Genomic DNA, 15,897 nt, shown 5'->3' with positions numbered 1-15,897 from the left:
CATAACATTGTGGGCTGAATGGCGTGTTCCTGTGCTGTACAGTTCCATGTCCTATACAGGAATGGGCCAATAATGTCATGAAGGATTCCATCCACCCTGCTCATAGACTGTTTCTCCCACTCCCATTAGGGAGGAGGCTACTTAGGATCACCAGACTCAAAGACAGACTCAGGAACACCAAAGCCCAAGCAGTGAGGCTGATCAACACGTCCACCCATTAACCCACCCCTCCACACCCCCAACCACCCCTACTTTATCATTTCCTACTATAGTCACATTATTTACAGACACTCCTGTGGCTAGTGTCACTTTATGATCATACATTCAATCTCTGCATATAAGCTATTCTATGCATTTACATCTATTGTGTTTTTTTATTATTGTGTTCTTTATTCTATTGTGTTGTTTCTGTGCTGCTTCGGATCTGAGTAATAATTATTTTGTTCTCCTTTACACTTGTGTACTGGAAATGACATTAAACAATCCTGAATCTTGAAGAGGTGAGAGGGGAGCCCGAATGGGGATGGAAAAAGGGGGAAGGAGGGAGGGTGAAAGAAGTTACCAGAGGTTTGAGAGATCACTATTCATGCTACCAGGTTGGATGCTACCCAGATGGAATACAAGGTGTTGCTTCTCCTACCTAAGAGTGGCCTCATCGTGGCAGTAGAGGAGGCTGTGGACTGACATGTCGGAAAGGGAATGTCATGTAGGATTAAAATGGGTGGCCTCTGGGGAATTCCACTGTATGTGGTGGAGGAACGAAGGTACGCAATGATGCTGTCCCCCAGTCTACATCAGGTCTCTGGGATGCATCCCGGTCCATGTGACAATCACAATTACAATTCTGAATCTTCCTGTCTCCTAGGAGCAACCTGAGGATGAGAAGTCTAGGTGTCTCAGAGGAATGGAGGAGGAATCCATGGTAGCCAGGCAGCAGGGAGACAGCGAAGGGATATCGCCACAGGTGACGGAGGGCATCACTCAACAGGAAGCCTCTCCCCTTTGCCCTCAGGCTCCCATGGGGACCGATTCACAGAGCCCAGAGCTGGACAGTGATGTTGAGGTGGACGTCGATTGCAATGAAGGTGGTGACCTCAGCCACATATCCCCTGAGGAAACAGCCAGCAAAGAGTGAACTGGTCCGGCTTTCCAGCTCTCCGAACAGAGCTCAAATGCACTCGGTATCACCTTCATTCCTTATAACTGTGAACAACAGCGATGTTGGAGTCCAGGGAGAAAGCACTAAACCTCAGGTTACCTTCAAACAACAGCTCATTCCCCACCATACTTCGGAGAAATATATCAGTTATCCTTATCCAGTTTGGTTTTCTAGACTCAAGTCAGGAGTGTGATGAGGAGTGAGTGAGTACACTCTTCACTTGCCTGAGTGGAGTTAGTCCATGCACTCCAGATCCACCACACTTCCTCTCCCCAATCTATAGGTCAAGAGGCAGAGGAAAGACTCTCCACCTGCCTGGGTGGGGTTAGTCTATGCAGTCCACATCCGCCAAATTTCCTGTCCCCCATATGCAAGTCAGGAGCGTGATGAATCGCTCTTCGTCTGCCTAGGTGAGTGCAGCTCCAACAGTCAAGAAGCTCAACACTGCCCAGGACAAGGCAGCTGGTGGACTGGTGCCCCATCCACACCCCTAAGCACTCCCTCGCTCCACCTCCGGCGCACAGTATATATGGTCTACATAATACACTGCCACAGGTCATCCATGCTACCCCAACAGCACCTCCCAAACCCATGATCCATACCACCAAGAAGGTCCCAGGACAGCAGTCATTGGGGACACCGCCACCTACTGGTTCCCCTTCAAGTTTCATTATCACTGTTCCTTCGTCGTCGCTGGGTCTAAGTCCTGGAAATCCCTCTGCAACAACACAGAGGGAGACCCTTCGCCAGAGGGACCACAGTGACTAAAGGGGGACAATCACCACCTTCTCAGGGGTAACAAGTGCTGGTCTGGTCAGTGCTGCTCAGACCCAGAGGGAATAAATAAACAGTTGAGAAAAGGGAATAGTGGTGTGGTAGTTAAGTCGAAGGATTGTATGTGGCAGAGAGGTGAAGCCTAGGAAACTTAAATTGTTATTGGTATTGGTTTACTATTGTCACATGTATCGAAATACAGTGAAAAGCTTGTCTTTGGATATTTTTCATACAGGTTGAATCATTACAGAGTGAATTAAGGATTAAGAGGATTCTTAGCAGTGTGGAGGAACAGTGTTCATGTTTATAGATCCCTCAAAGTTACCGAGCATATTGATAGGTTAGAAAGGCATATGGTGCATTGGGCATTTTTTAGTCTGGAATTGAGTTCAAGAGCTGGAAGGTGATGTTGCAGCTTTATAAAACCCTGGTTAGACCGCACTTGGAGTATTGTGTTCAGCTCTGGTCGCCTTATAGGAAGGGTCTGGAAGCTTTCAAGAGGATGCAGAGGAGATTTACTAGGATGTTGCCCGGATTTTGTGAGGATAGGTTGTGTGAGCTAGAGCTTTTCTCTTTGGAGTGGAGGAGGATTAGAGGTGACTTCATTGAGGTGTATAGCAGGGGTCGGCAACTTTTTTACCTCTGTGGGCCGGATCGTGTATTAATGAGCGGACGGTGGGCCAGATAAATGCCATAAAAAACTTGAAATACGGGAATTATCCATTTAATTACATCTAGTTATGTTTTGCCTCAAATTAATGAATAACACATGCTAGAAAATCATTTGTGCTTTACCAAGGATGCCAATTAGTAATCAAAGAACTCAGTTTAGTTTTTCTCTCCCACCATTGCTGGTGCCCCATTAGTTGTGGTGCCAATTAGCTTCAGCACCATTAGTTTCATTACTGACATCATTTTGAAGCAAAGCTTCAAAAATGTCTGCTCCAGTACCGTGTCCTTCATAGGAATTAATTGAATAAACCTTCAAAAGTTTGAAAAGTTGAGGTCACTCCTCACACAAACACTGCAAGTTGAGCAGTGTCTCTCAAGTCTGTGCTCTCATCAAGCGCAATTGAAAAAAAAATGCAATTTGTTACAGGCATCCCTTACAACTTTTAACATCTGCTGACATTTCTTCAACTGGTCGTGTGATCGTTCTTGCTGATAGATGCAAATAAAGATTTCTTTTCGGGACAAACAATATCCACCACTGCCAGTAAACATTCTTTGACAAACTCTCCATTTGTAAAAAGCTTCATCTTTTCTGCAATCTGTTTTGAGACTTAGTGGCTGGCACGGGTATTTCCCTCATTTTCACTGCTTTTTCGGCACTCAGCGTCTACCTTCCTGTGTTTTGCATTCATTGCCATTGGAATTTTTTTCTTTGATGTTATTTTGAAACGCAAGTTATTCAACAAGTATCATAGCACATGTAAATATCTGGATATTTAGCATGGATTTCTTGTTAAAACACAGTGATGGTGTTTCTGTTTACAAGTTTGAACGATCCCATCTGAAAACCTGCGCGTGCACAGAGAGTATCTAATACGTATTAATAAGGTAGTCTGCCTTCCCGTCTTTCGTATATACCAGTGTTTGGTTTGGAACAAAACAGAACCTTGTGCCAGTGTAACAAGACACCATGCATGTCCATCAGCGTGGTCATGTGAAGCACTCAGAATAAAGCCTGATTTATACTTCTGCGTCAACGCGTCGCCGTAAGTACTGCATCGCCACAAACCCTATGCAAGGTCGACACGGATCCCTAGCCAGAGCCTGCGTTGCTGCGACGCGCACCTCTCCCAAAATGTAACCGCGCGTCGCGACAATGCAGACCGTAAGAACTGTGATTGGTCCGCTTGGTAACATCGCATTTCATCCTACGCTGCAATAGCTTCCCATTGGGCGACTGAGGGGCGGAGAAGGAACTCTGGCTGCAATGCTTTCCATAAAGCTTTACAGACCTCCGAAATTATGGAGGATACATTTCACTTTTACGAAAAAAGACACTCGCTTCTTGTTTACCCCGAGAAAGACTACCATGACCATGAAGCCTTGCGTGGGCAGGCGTGTGCGCATGCGTGACTTGCGTGAATTGCAGAGCGATGCAGACACACCAATGCACAAGTACAAACGTTTATATAAATGCCCACAACATGCGTAGGTTACGACGTCGAGTTAACGCAGAAGTATAAATCAGGCTTAAGGAAAAATCGCTCGTGGGCCGGATAAGCATAGTATCTCAATATTAGGTTGCCTATCCCTGGTGAAAAGGATGATGAGATGTAATTGTTATCCCTGAGATGAGTGAACAGCCAGAGACTTTTTCTTAGGGTGGAAATGGTTAGTATGAGGGGCCATAATTTTATGGTGATTGGAGGAAAGTAGAGGGGAATGGCAAAGGTAAATTTTCTACACCAAGGTGGGTGAATGGTACATGCTGCCAGGGTTGGTGGTAGAGGCAGATACATTAGAGACATTTAAGATATTTTTAGATAGGATGATAGAAAAATGGAGGGTTATGTGGGAGGGAGGGGTTAGGTTTATCCTAGAGTAGATTAAAAGGTTGGTTCAACATCATGGGCCAAAAGGGCCTGAACTGCTGTAATATTCTAGGTTCTATGTTCTGCAGGTACAGTATATTTAAGCTAGAATAAGGTAAAACACCAACAATATATAATAACATGTAAATGCTACAGAGGGAGCACAGGACAGGTAAATAATAAAGTGCAAGATCAGAATGAGGTACGTAGATTGTGAGGTCAAGAGTCCACCTATGAAAGGATGAAAGGTCTGTTCACATGTCTAATAACAGTGGGATAGAAGTTGTTCTTGAGCCTGGTCATTTATGTTTCAGGTTTTCGTATCTTCTGCCCGATGGGAGAGGGGAGAAGAGGAGATGTCCAGGGTGGGTGGTATCTTTATGCTGGTTGCTTTACTGAGGCAGTGTGAAATGTAGACACATTCAGCTTCAATGTTTCAATGGTTCAATTTAATATCAGAGAATGTATGAAGTATACAACCTGAAATCCTTACTCTTCACAGACATCCACAAAACAGAAGAAAAACCCCGAAGTATGAATGACAGAAAATGTTAGAGCCCCAAAGTTCCCCTCCCCCACCCCTGCATAAGCAACAGTAAAAGCATCAACTCTCCCTCCTCCCCCACTCACTCCAGCAAAAGCATCGACCCTCAGCACCCACCATGCAAGCACTAGCAAAGCCCCCCAGACACCATGATCTACAGCCCGTCAAAAAACTACTGTCCATCCCAACACTTTGACATCTCAGACAGGCTCTCTCTCTGGCTAGCAAGGGGGAGAGAGATATTGCTCCTGCCACAGCAAGAAGGGAGACCAACAGCTGGCTGCTTCGATGTTACAATCTGCTGCGTCACTTATTTTGACAGCAGCATACACTGCTGTCTCGATGTTTCAATCTCCCGCAATGCTTCAGTCGGTGACACCGGTGAGGAATTGGGTCACCCACAGGGTTGTTCCAAAGATACACGTCTTCCAGGACGTAAGTGAAGATAACAAAAAACTTCAGGCGGCTTGGAGAGCTTCGCGAGCGAGAGCCCACTGCCGTGAAGAACCGCAGTTTGAGTGCAGCTGTAGATCCTGGACTCCGGCAGGATCCCAGCCACCTCAAAAAGGAAAGAAGAGATAAGTATTCAGGTTATGAACTGAAGCTGGGATCAGTAATGACTGCACATGAAGGTCCATCTGATCTACTGACCAAAGATTCAGATTTATTTATTACATCTACATCGAAACATCCAGTGAAATGTGTCATTTGCATTAACAACCAACACAAACTAAAGGTGTGCTGGGGGCAGCCGCCAAATGTCGCCACACATTCCATTGCCAGCATAGCATGCCCGTAATGCTCAGGAGAATAACGCAAGTAACAATAAAACAAAAACAACAAAACAAGTCCCCTTCCATACACACACGTAGGCTCTAATCCCAGGACAGGGCAACCTGTCCATTTCCAGGCCCAGACATGCGGAGTGGTGACATCAGGCCCCTGACATCCAGACATGCCGAACCAGGCTTCAGGGAAGGAAGTGTGTACCCCCTGCCTCGTTTGTATGTGACTTCCTGCTCCACCACCATGATACACTCGTCAACGGGGCCTCAGCTTAGCTCTATGAGTTCCAGTCTCATCCCTCATGCCCATGGTGCACCCTCCCCCGAGAAAATTAAGGTTGTTGCCGTGATGCAATTAATTGGTGTTTTCTGCTGTTAACTGAAAGGTAAGTGGTTCGAGCCACAGTTGTGTAGCATTTAGCATAAAGCTGTTACAGTGCTAGCAACCCAGGCTAATTCTGCTGGTCTGTAAGGAGTTTGTTCTCCCCATGAGTGCTCCAGTTTCCTCCCAAATTCCAAAGACATATGAGTTGGTATGTTAATTGAGTGTAATTGGGGTTGTTGGGTTAGAAGAGACTGTTACCGTGCTGTATCTTGCAATAAAGAAATATATTAAGTAAAATACCAAGAAGAGATCCATTCTGGTTGCCTCCAACCAGCTAACCTGTTAGCTCTAACTCAAAATGATGAATATAGCCACGTAGACAACACACTACCAGAAACCCCCATTGGGTGTACTGGCCCATTCTGAGAACATCAGGAGCTCTCCATTGTGAATCGTCCTTGACATCTCTCACCTCCTGTTGCATTGACCAATCTCCCCTCATCGAACATAGAACAGTATAGCACAGGAACAGGCCCTTCAACCCACGATGCTGCTTTGAATCAATTCAATTAATAATCAAATGGACAACTAAACTAATCCCTTCTGCTGACGCAATGTCCATATCCTTCCATTTTCCTCACATTTATGTGCCTATCTAAATGTTTCTTAGAAGTCTCTAATGTTCCTGCCTCTCGCACCACAGCAGGTAGCGCATTCCAGGCACCCACCGTCTCTGTTTAAAAAAACTTGCCCCTCACATCTCCTTTGAAATTTCCCCTTCTCACCTTCAATTCACGCCCTCTTGTATAAGAATTTCAACCCTGGGAAAAAAGACACTGTCTATCTATGCCTCTCATTATCTTATAAACCTCTCTCAGTGTCCACTGCTCCAGAAAAACTACCTCAGTTTGTACAACCTCTTATTATAGTACGTGCCCTCTAAACTAGGCAACATCCTGGTAAACCTTTTCTACACTCTCTCCAATTAGCACCAATTTAACCTCTCATCTCCATCTCAAATCCAGAGGTGGTATAAATAGTAATGCAATCCCTTGATCCGAGTACACTCTCCCAAGGAGTTGTCTATGGTGGGCGCTCAGGTGGCTGTAGAGGCCTCTTCCAGGATCCACATCACTGGGATGTTAGGGTGGATTCCCTGGAACTGCATTATTTTGTTTAACGTGGGTGGCTGATGCATGGGCAGCCACCACACAGTCCTTGACAGATTGGAGTCCGAGTCCAGTGACGTGGAATGCAAGATGACTGGGGACCCTTCACTGCTGCAGCCTTCCTCCACCTTTGTCATCGTCTTCTGCCAGCTCATTGCTGAGGTTTTGTTTCCAGAACCTTTGTCTGGAACCCTCCCATTGACCTTTCCACCATGGGTGACCCTACCAGGAGCTACTTGCCAGCTGGCTAATCTCCAGAGTGCATCACTCTTGGGATCTCAGGAAGCCACAGGCCTCTCCACCACAACAAGGTGATGATCCTCGGAGAAGAGATGGTGCATCTGTGTGGGGCTTTTAGTGACCGGTGTCTCCCCAGTTTCTCAGACCCACTCTGACAGTGCTTGCACCTAGCCAACAGTATCCTAGCAACAGTCACCTATGGTTTATGATCTCAGGACGAAGGGACGTAATCTGCTCCCCTCACACCATATTTTAGGAATACTGGTCCCATGGCCTCACTCTCTAATGCCAGTGAAAAGTCTTATGTCTTTATGTCTGCATTTCCAAAGTTGACTTGCGTACTTTGAATAAATAAATACATTTATACCTTGCTTTCAGTTGCAGTTTTCCGGTCTTTGTTAAACTTCTCTTTAGCTCAAGTTCCATTTTTAGTGAGTACATATTGTGAGCTGGGTGAATGGCTTTACGTTTGTCTGTTGGTCTTGATACCTGGTCAACCGGTTTATTGTTGTCACATGTATTGAGGTCAAGTGTTGTTTTGCATACCATCCATACAGATTATTTCATCAGGACATGGAGCAGTACAAGGGAAAAAAGCAACAGAACTTACAGTCACAGAGACAGTGCAGTGTAGGCAGACAGTAGAATGAAGTAGACAGTAGACAGGCCACGAAGGGAAAGATTGTGACTTCAAGGGATACCCTTACCATAATAGCTAAGCATTCAATAGTTTTATAACAGTGGGCAGAAACTGTCCGCGAGCCTGGTGGTACGTGCTTTAAGGCTTTTGTACCTTCTGCCTGATGGGAGGGAGGAGGAGATAATGTTCAGGGTGTGTGGGGTCTTTGATTATGTTGGCTGATTTACCAAGGCAGTGAAAAGTTTAAAAAAAAATTTAATACATGCATACTGTATGTGTGCACATGTGTGTTTGCATATGTGTATTCTGTGTGCATGTGAGCATGCCTGACTGTGGGTGCAGACATGTAGTACATATGCACAGATATGTCGTGTATGTGCATATGTATTCACATGATTGCATTGTGTTTTATGTGTGTACTGCTTTTCCATGTATGTTAGTGTGTGTGAGTGGGTGTTGGTGAACGTGGGGGTGTGGGTGTGTGTGTGTGTGTGTGTGTTGACTCTGTGTTTGTCTCTGTTCATGAGTGTTTTTGTGTGAGTGTGAACAGTAATGAATTTGGAAACCATTTCAAGTGCTATAACCTGCTGGGGCTTTAGAGTCATAGAACAGTACAGCACAGCACAGAAACAGCGACCTGCACCAGGCCTATAGACCTCCATATCCCTACTATCCATGCACCTATCCAAACTTCGCTTAAATGGTGAAATCGAGCTCACATGCACCAGTTGAGCTGGCAGCTCGTTCCACACTCTCACCATCCTCTGAGTGAAGATGATTCCCCTCATGTTCCCCTTAAACATCTCACCTTTCACCCTTAACCCGTGACCTCTAGTTGTAGTCCCACCTAACCTCGGTGGAAAAAGCCTGCTTGCATTTACCATATTTAAACTCTATAATTTTGTACACCTCTATCAAATCTCCTCTCAATCTTCTATGTTCTAAAGAATATAGTGCTAACCTATTCAATCTTTCCTCATAACTCAGGTCCTCCAGACCCAGCAACATCCTTGTAAATTTTCTTTGCACTCCTTCAACCTTATTTACATCTTTCCTGTATGTAGGTGACTAAAACTGCACACAATACTCTAAATCAAGCCTCACCAATGTCTTATACAACTTCAACATAACATCCTATCTTCTGTACTCAATACATTGGTTTATGAAGGCCAATGTGCCAAAAGCTTACTTTAGGACCCTATCTGTGGCACCACTTTCAAGATCTCTTTGTTCCACCACACTCCTCAGTGCCCTACCATTCACCGTGTAAGTCCTACTGAAGTGCAACACCTTGTCTCTGTTCATAAGTGCAATTCCATCTACCAGTTTTCAGCCTATTTTCCCAGTTGATCCAGAACCTCTGCAAGCCATGATAGCCTTTCTCACTGTCCACTACACCTCCAAACTTGGTGTCATCTGCAAATTTACTGATCCAGTCAACCACATTAACATCCAGATCATTGATGTAGGTGACAAACAACAAAGGACCCTGTCACAGGCCTCCAGTGAGAGAGGCAACCCTCTATCACCACTCTCTGGTTTCTCCCACAAAGTCAATGTCTAATCCAATTTACTACCTCATCTTCAATGCCAAGTGACTGAACCTTCTTGACCAGCCTCCCATGTGGGACCTTGTCAAAGGCCTTGCTAAAGTCCATGAAGACAACATCCACTGTCCTGTCTTCATCCACTTTCCTGGTAACTTCCTCAAAAAACTCTGAAAGATTAGTTAGACACGACCTACCACACACAAAGCCATGCTGACTATCCTGAATCAGTCCATGTCTACCCAAATACTCATATATCTGCTTCCTTAGAATACCTTCCAATAACTTTCCCACAGCTGATGTCAGACTCAACGGTCTATAATTTCCTGGTTTCTGCTCAGAGCCATTCTTAAACAGTGGAACAATGGCTATTCTTCAATCCTCTGGTACCTCTCCTGTTACTAAGGATGTTTTAAGTATCTCTACTAGGGCCCTGGCAACTTCTGCACTTGCCTCCCATTGGGTCCGAGGGCACACTTTGTCGAACCCTGGGGATTTATCCACCCTGATATCCCTCAGAGTAGTAAACACCTTCTCTTCGGTAATCTGTACAGGTTTCTCATATATTGCTGATCTGTGTTTCTCCTGTGTCCTGCCTGTTGTTCTATAGGAATCCTGCTCTCAGGAGCTCCCTGACACTGGTAGACCAGATCATTGTTTGACCTCTGTACTCTGATTGCACCTTGAGCATAGGTCATTCCTGCTCCTGCCCACCACCTCTCCATTGTTCTATGCATCTCTCTGCCACTTGCCTTTTGAATCCCGAGGAAGGGTCTCAGCCCAAAACGTCGACTTGCATGACACCTTTGAGAAATGTATGGACAGACATAGATCTCGAGATCCTTCTGTTTCTCCACACTGCTAAGGATCATACCATTCAAGTTTGATCTTCCAAAGGGAATCACCTCGCACTTTTCCATCTATAACTTCTCAGCCCACCAACGTCCTGCTGTATCCTCCCATAGCCTTCTACACTATCCACAACTCCACCATCCTTTGTGTCACCTGCAGACTGACTAACTGACCTTCCACTTCCAAATCCAAGTTATTTATAACCATCATAAAGAGCAGGGACTCCAGAACAAATTCCTGCGTAACCCCTCCAGGCAGAATTCTGTCAACCTACAACCACCCTCTGCCTTCTGTGGACAAGCCAATTCTGTATCCACACAGCCAGGTGTCCCTGGATCCCATGCCTCCTGATATTCCCCTACCACTTGGAACCTTATCAAACGCCTGACTAAAATCCACATCCACCACATCCACTACTCTACCTTCATCAGTATGCTTTGTCACAATTTAATCAGACTCCTGAAGACCGGCCAGCTCCTCACAAAACCATGCTGACTATCCATCATCAGACTATGGTCCGCGAAGTGCTCACAAATCCCATCTCTAAGAATCCTCTCCATTAGTTTGCCCACCACTGAAGTAAGACACACCGGTGTATAATTCTCAGGGTTATCTGTATTACCTTTCCTGAACATTTGCCACCCTCCTGTCATCTGGTACTACTCCTGTGGCTAGTGAGGAAGCAAAGGTCATCACCAAAGGAGCAGCAATCTCTCCCTTTGCTTCCCACAGTAACCTGGGGTATGTTCCTTCCACTCAGGGGACCTATTCTAATCTCTTTCAAAGGTTGCATCATGTCCTCTTTCTTAATGTTGACATGTTCCAGCATATTAGCTTGTTCTCTCGGTCCTCACATTTGTCAAAGATATATGAAGAGTAAAGAGAAGCCAGAGTAGATATCAGATCACTGGAAAATGATGGGGGACAGGGAAGTGGACCACAAACCGAAGAAGTATTTTGGATCAGTCTTCACTTTGGAAGACACTATCAGAATGCCGGATGTTTGAGAGAATCAGGGGGCAGAAGTGAATGCAGTTGCTATTACTAGGTGCTTGGGAAGCTGAAAGACCTGAAGGCCAATAAGTCACTTGGACCAGGTGGATTACTCCCATGGGTTCTGAAAGAGCTCGCTGAAGATATTGTGGAGGCACTAGCAATGATCTTTCAAGAAACTATAGAAACCATAGAAAATCTACAGCACAGAAACAGGCCTTTTGGCCCTTTAGATTTAGATTATGAAGACACGTAGTCCCCTTTTATTGTCATTTAGTAATGCATGCATTAAGAAATGATACGTTATTTCCTCCGGTGTGATATCACAAAACACAGGACAAACCAAGACTGAAAAAACTGACAAAACCAGATAATTATACATAAAGTTACAACAGTGCACAATACCATAACTTGATGAAGAAGTCCGTGAGCACAGTAAAGTTCAAAGTTTCTCAAATGTCTCACATCTCACGCAGACGGGAGAGGGAAGAAAAACTCTTCCTGCCATGCCGACCACAATCCGACTCTGGGTCATCTGAAAACTTCGAGCTCTGATCAGCTCTCCGACACCGAGTACTGAGCACCATCTCTGTCCGAGCAATTTGACCTCTTTCTCGGTCGCCAAAAGCAGGCAAGTCCAGGGATTTTGAGGCCTACCCTCCGAAAGATTCCCAACCACACAGTAACGACAGCAGCGGATGGGCATTTCAGAAATTTCTCCAGGTGTTCCTCTGTGATTTCATGTCCATTCTCCATCAAATTAGAATTGCCCACAGCCCCTATGCTTCAACAGATCCTTTCGGCCCTTCTTGGCTGTGCCGAACTATTTTCTGTCTGGTCCCACTGAGCTGCACACAGACCATATCCCTCCATACACCTCCCATCCATGTATCTGTCCAATTTATTCTTAACTGTTAAAAAAGAACCCGCATTTACCACCTTGTCTGGCAGCTCATTCTATACTCCCACCACTCTCTGTGTGAAGAAGCCCCCGCTAATGTTCCCTTTAAACTTTTCCCCCCTCAACCTTAACCCATGTCCTCTGGTTTTTTTCTCCCCTTGCTTCAGTGGAAAAAGCCTGCTTGCATTCACTCTATCTATACCCATCATAATTTTATATACCTCTATCAAATCTCCCCTCATTCTTCTACGCTCCAGGGAATAAAGTCCTAACCTATTCAACCTTTCTCTGTAACTGAGTTTCTCAAGTCCCGGCAACATCCTTGTAAACCTTCTCTGCACTCTTTCAACCTTATTAATATCCTTCCTGTAATTTGGTGACCAAAACTGAACACAATACTCCAAATTCGGCGTCACCAATGGCTTATAGAACCTCATCATAACATTCCAGCTCTTATACTCAATACTTTGATTAATAAAAGTCAATGTACCAAAAGCTGTCTTTACGACCCTATCTACCTGTGATGCCACTTTTAGGGAATTTTGTATCTGTATTCCCAGATCCCTCCATTCCACTGCACTCCTCAGTGCCTTACCATTAACCCTGTATGTTCTACCTTGGTTTGTCCTTCCGCTGGAAGAATCACTGGACTCTGGCATGGAAAATTGCAAATGTCCTTCCACTCTTCGGGAAGGGAGAGACGCAGAAGAAAGGAAATTATAGACCAAATAGCCTGACCTCAGTGGTTTGAAAGATGTTGGAGTTGATTGTTAAGGATTAGGTTTCAGGGTACTTGGAGACACATGATAAAATGGGCCAAAGTCAGGATGGTTTCCTGAAGGGAAAGTCTTGTCTGACAAATCTGTTAGAATTTTTTGAGGAAATAACAAGCAGGACAGAGAAAGGAAATCTGGAAGGATGCTGTAAAATTTTCAAAAGCCTTTGACAAGGAGCCACACATGAGGCTGCTTATGAAGATAAGAGTCTGTGGTATTACAGGAAGGGTACTAGCATGGATAGAGAATTGGCTGATTGGCAGGAGGCAACGAGTGGGAATAAAGGGAGCCTTTTCTGACTGGCTGCTGGTGACTAGTGGTCTTCCACAGGGTCTGTGTTGGGACCACTTCTTTCTACATTGTATGTGAATGTTTTGGATGATGGAATTGATGGGTTTGCGGCCAAGTTTGTGGACAATACGAAGATTGTGAAGGGGCAGGTCTGAGAAAGCAAAGGACTGCAGAAGGACTTAGACAGATTAGGAGAATAGGCAAAGAAGTGGTAGATGGAATATAGTGTTAGGAACTGTAAGATCATTCACTTTGGTGGAAGGAATAAAAGCGTAGACTATTTTCTAAATGGAAAGAAAATTCAAAAATCGAAGGAGCAAAGGGGTCTTGGAGTCCTCGTGCAGGATTCTCTAAAAGTTAGCTTGCATGTTGAGTTAGTGGTGAAGAAGGCAAATGCAATGTTAGCATTCATTTCAAGAGGAGTAGAATTTAAAAGCAAGGATGTACTGCTGATGCTTTTGAAGTTACTGGTGAGAACTCACTTGGAGTATTGTGAGCAGTTATCTAAGAAAGAGTGTGCTAGTATTGGAGTGGGTTCAAAGGAGGTTCACAAAAATGATCACAAACAAGAGAAGATCTGCAGATGCTGGAAATCCAAGCAACACACGCAAAATGCTGAAGAAACTCAGCAGGTCAGGCAGCATCTAGGAAAAGAGTAGGTGGTCAAGGTTTCAGGCCGAGACCCTTCATCAGGACTGAAATGATTCACAAAAATGATTCTGGGGTTGAAAGGCTTATCATCTGAGGAACATTTATGGTTCTGGGCCTGTACTTGCTGGAATTCAGGGGGATTTCAGTGAAACCTATTGAATGTTGAAAGGCCTAGAGTGATTGAGGAGAGGATGTTCCCTATAGTGGGTGGGCCCTGGACCAGAAGACACAGCCTCAGAATAAAGGGACGTCCATTTAGAATGGAGATGTGCAGGAATTTCTTTGGCCAGACGGTGGTGAATCTGGAAGTTATTGCCACAGTTGGCTGTGGAGGCCTAGTTATTGACTGTATTTACAGTGGAGGTCGAGAGATTCTTGATAAGTCAGGGCAAGAAAAGGAGAAGGCTGGAGAATTGGGGTTGAGAGGGAAATAGATCAGCCATGATCAAATGGTGGAGCAGGCTTGATGGGCCAATGGCACAATTCTGCTTCAATGTCTTATGGTCTAAATTTCAAGGTTGTTTTTTTTTTACCATGGTCTAAATTTCAAGGTTGTATTTCATATACATATTTTAAAAACAAACTGAAGACACAGATTCAGTGTGTTTATATGTAATCTATAGCTTTTTAATGTATTGTATTGTACTGCTGCATCAAAACACCAAATTTCACAGATCTATCAGTGATATTAAACCTGATTGTAATTCTTAGTCTGATCCCCTTTACTGTTGGAAGCTCATCAATCATCATTTCACATGCAAAGTATTCGTTTAACATGTCCTTTTCTAATGGGTCCCTGCACCCGGAGGTGTTGAGGGTGATCGTTTAGCCAAGAAAGTTGTTAAAAGTTCAACAATGGATATAGACCTTGCACTTAGCAAATCAGAAGCTAAGGGGTTGACTAGAGGAATTCTGCAGATGCTGAAAATTCAAGCAACACACATCAAAGTTGCTGGTGAACGCAGCAGGCCAGGCAGCATCTCTAGGAAGAGGTGCAGTCGACGTTTTCAGGCCGAGACCCTTCGTCCTGGTTAAGATTTAGGGGGTTCTGGCAAGATTTGTGGGATAATGGGCATAAGGAAAGACACCCTTACAGAATACGTAAAACTGTTGAGTTTATGGGAGAAGGGGCTAAAACAAGAAGGGAAGGAATTACACTGCTTAGATTTGGGCATATTTATTCTTTCTATCTTGCTGGAAAACACCATCCTGGGTTGTGTAGGTTTTTATATGATTATGAAACAGTTGAACACATTCTATTGCAGTGTGAAGCACACAAGTTTGGGAAAAAAAATCAAATGCAGACTTCGTTACACTCTGGGAGTTGACAGATTTTATTTTAAAACTTTGTTAAATTACGGGAGAAACTTTAATTAATTCACAGTTATATCGTTACTTACAAATCTATAGGGCTTTGGGGATAATTTAGCCTTCATTTGAAAGAGAAGTAGGAAGGGTTTATTTTTCCGGGGGGGGGGAACCCTTACTACTTCTCTTTCAAATTAAAGCTAAATTACCCCCAAAAGCCCTAGAGTTTGTAAGTAATTCCAGTGCAGTTGGACTGCCAACCGCCATAAAAAGTCAGAAGAAAAAGAATTCTGATCCCCTCTCACTTTAACTGCAGTCCCTGAGTTCAGCAGCGGGACAGAAGTTTGGGGCAAAGATCCCACTGGGAGGGACGAAGGCTGTGTTGGAGGGTGCCACTTA

At 44.5% G+C, this 15,897-nt stretch overlaps 1 protein-coding gene across 1 annotated transcript in view; it reads left to right on the top strand.

Annotated features, from left to right (window-relative positions):
* LOC140196114 (hematopoietically-expressed homeobox protein hhex-like) overlaps positions 1 to 3,168 on the top strand; it is a 44,130-nt gene extending 40,962 nt beyond the window's left edge. The window contains exon 4 of the mRNA XM_072254822.1: positions 866 to 3,168. Within this exon, the coding sequence (XP_072110923.1) occupies positions 866 to 1,135 (270 nt within the window). The 3' untranslated portion in view covers positions 1,136 to 3,168. The remainder of the gene's footprint in view (positions 1 to 865) is intronic.
* Positions 3,169 to 15,897: the final 12,729 nt, after the last annotated feature.

This window comes from Mobula birostris, chromosome 4 (assembly GCF_030028105.1).
Source record: "Mobula birostris isolate sMobBir1 chromosome 4, sMobBir1.hap1, whole genome shotgun sequence".
Classification (NCBI taxonomy): Eukaryota; Metazoa; Chordata; class Chondrichthyes; order Myliobatiformes; family Myliobatidae; genus Mobula; species Mobula birostris.
This window is presented reverse-complemented; position numbering and strand designations above follow the sequence as displayed.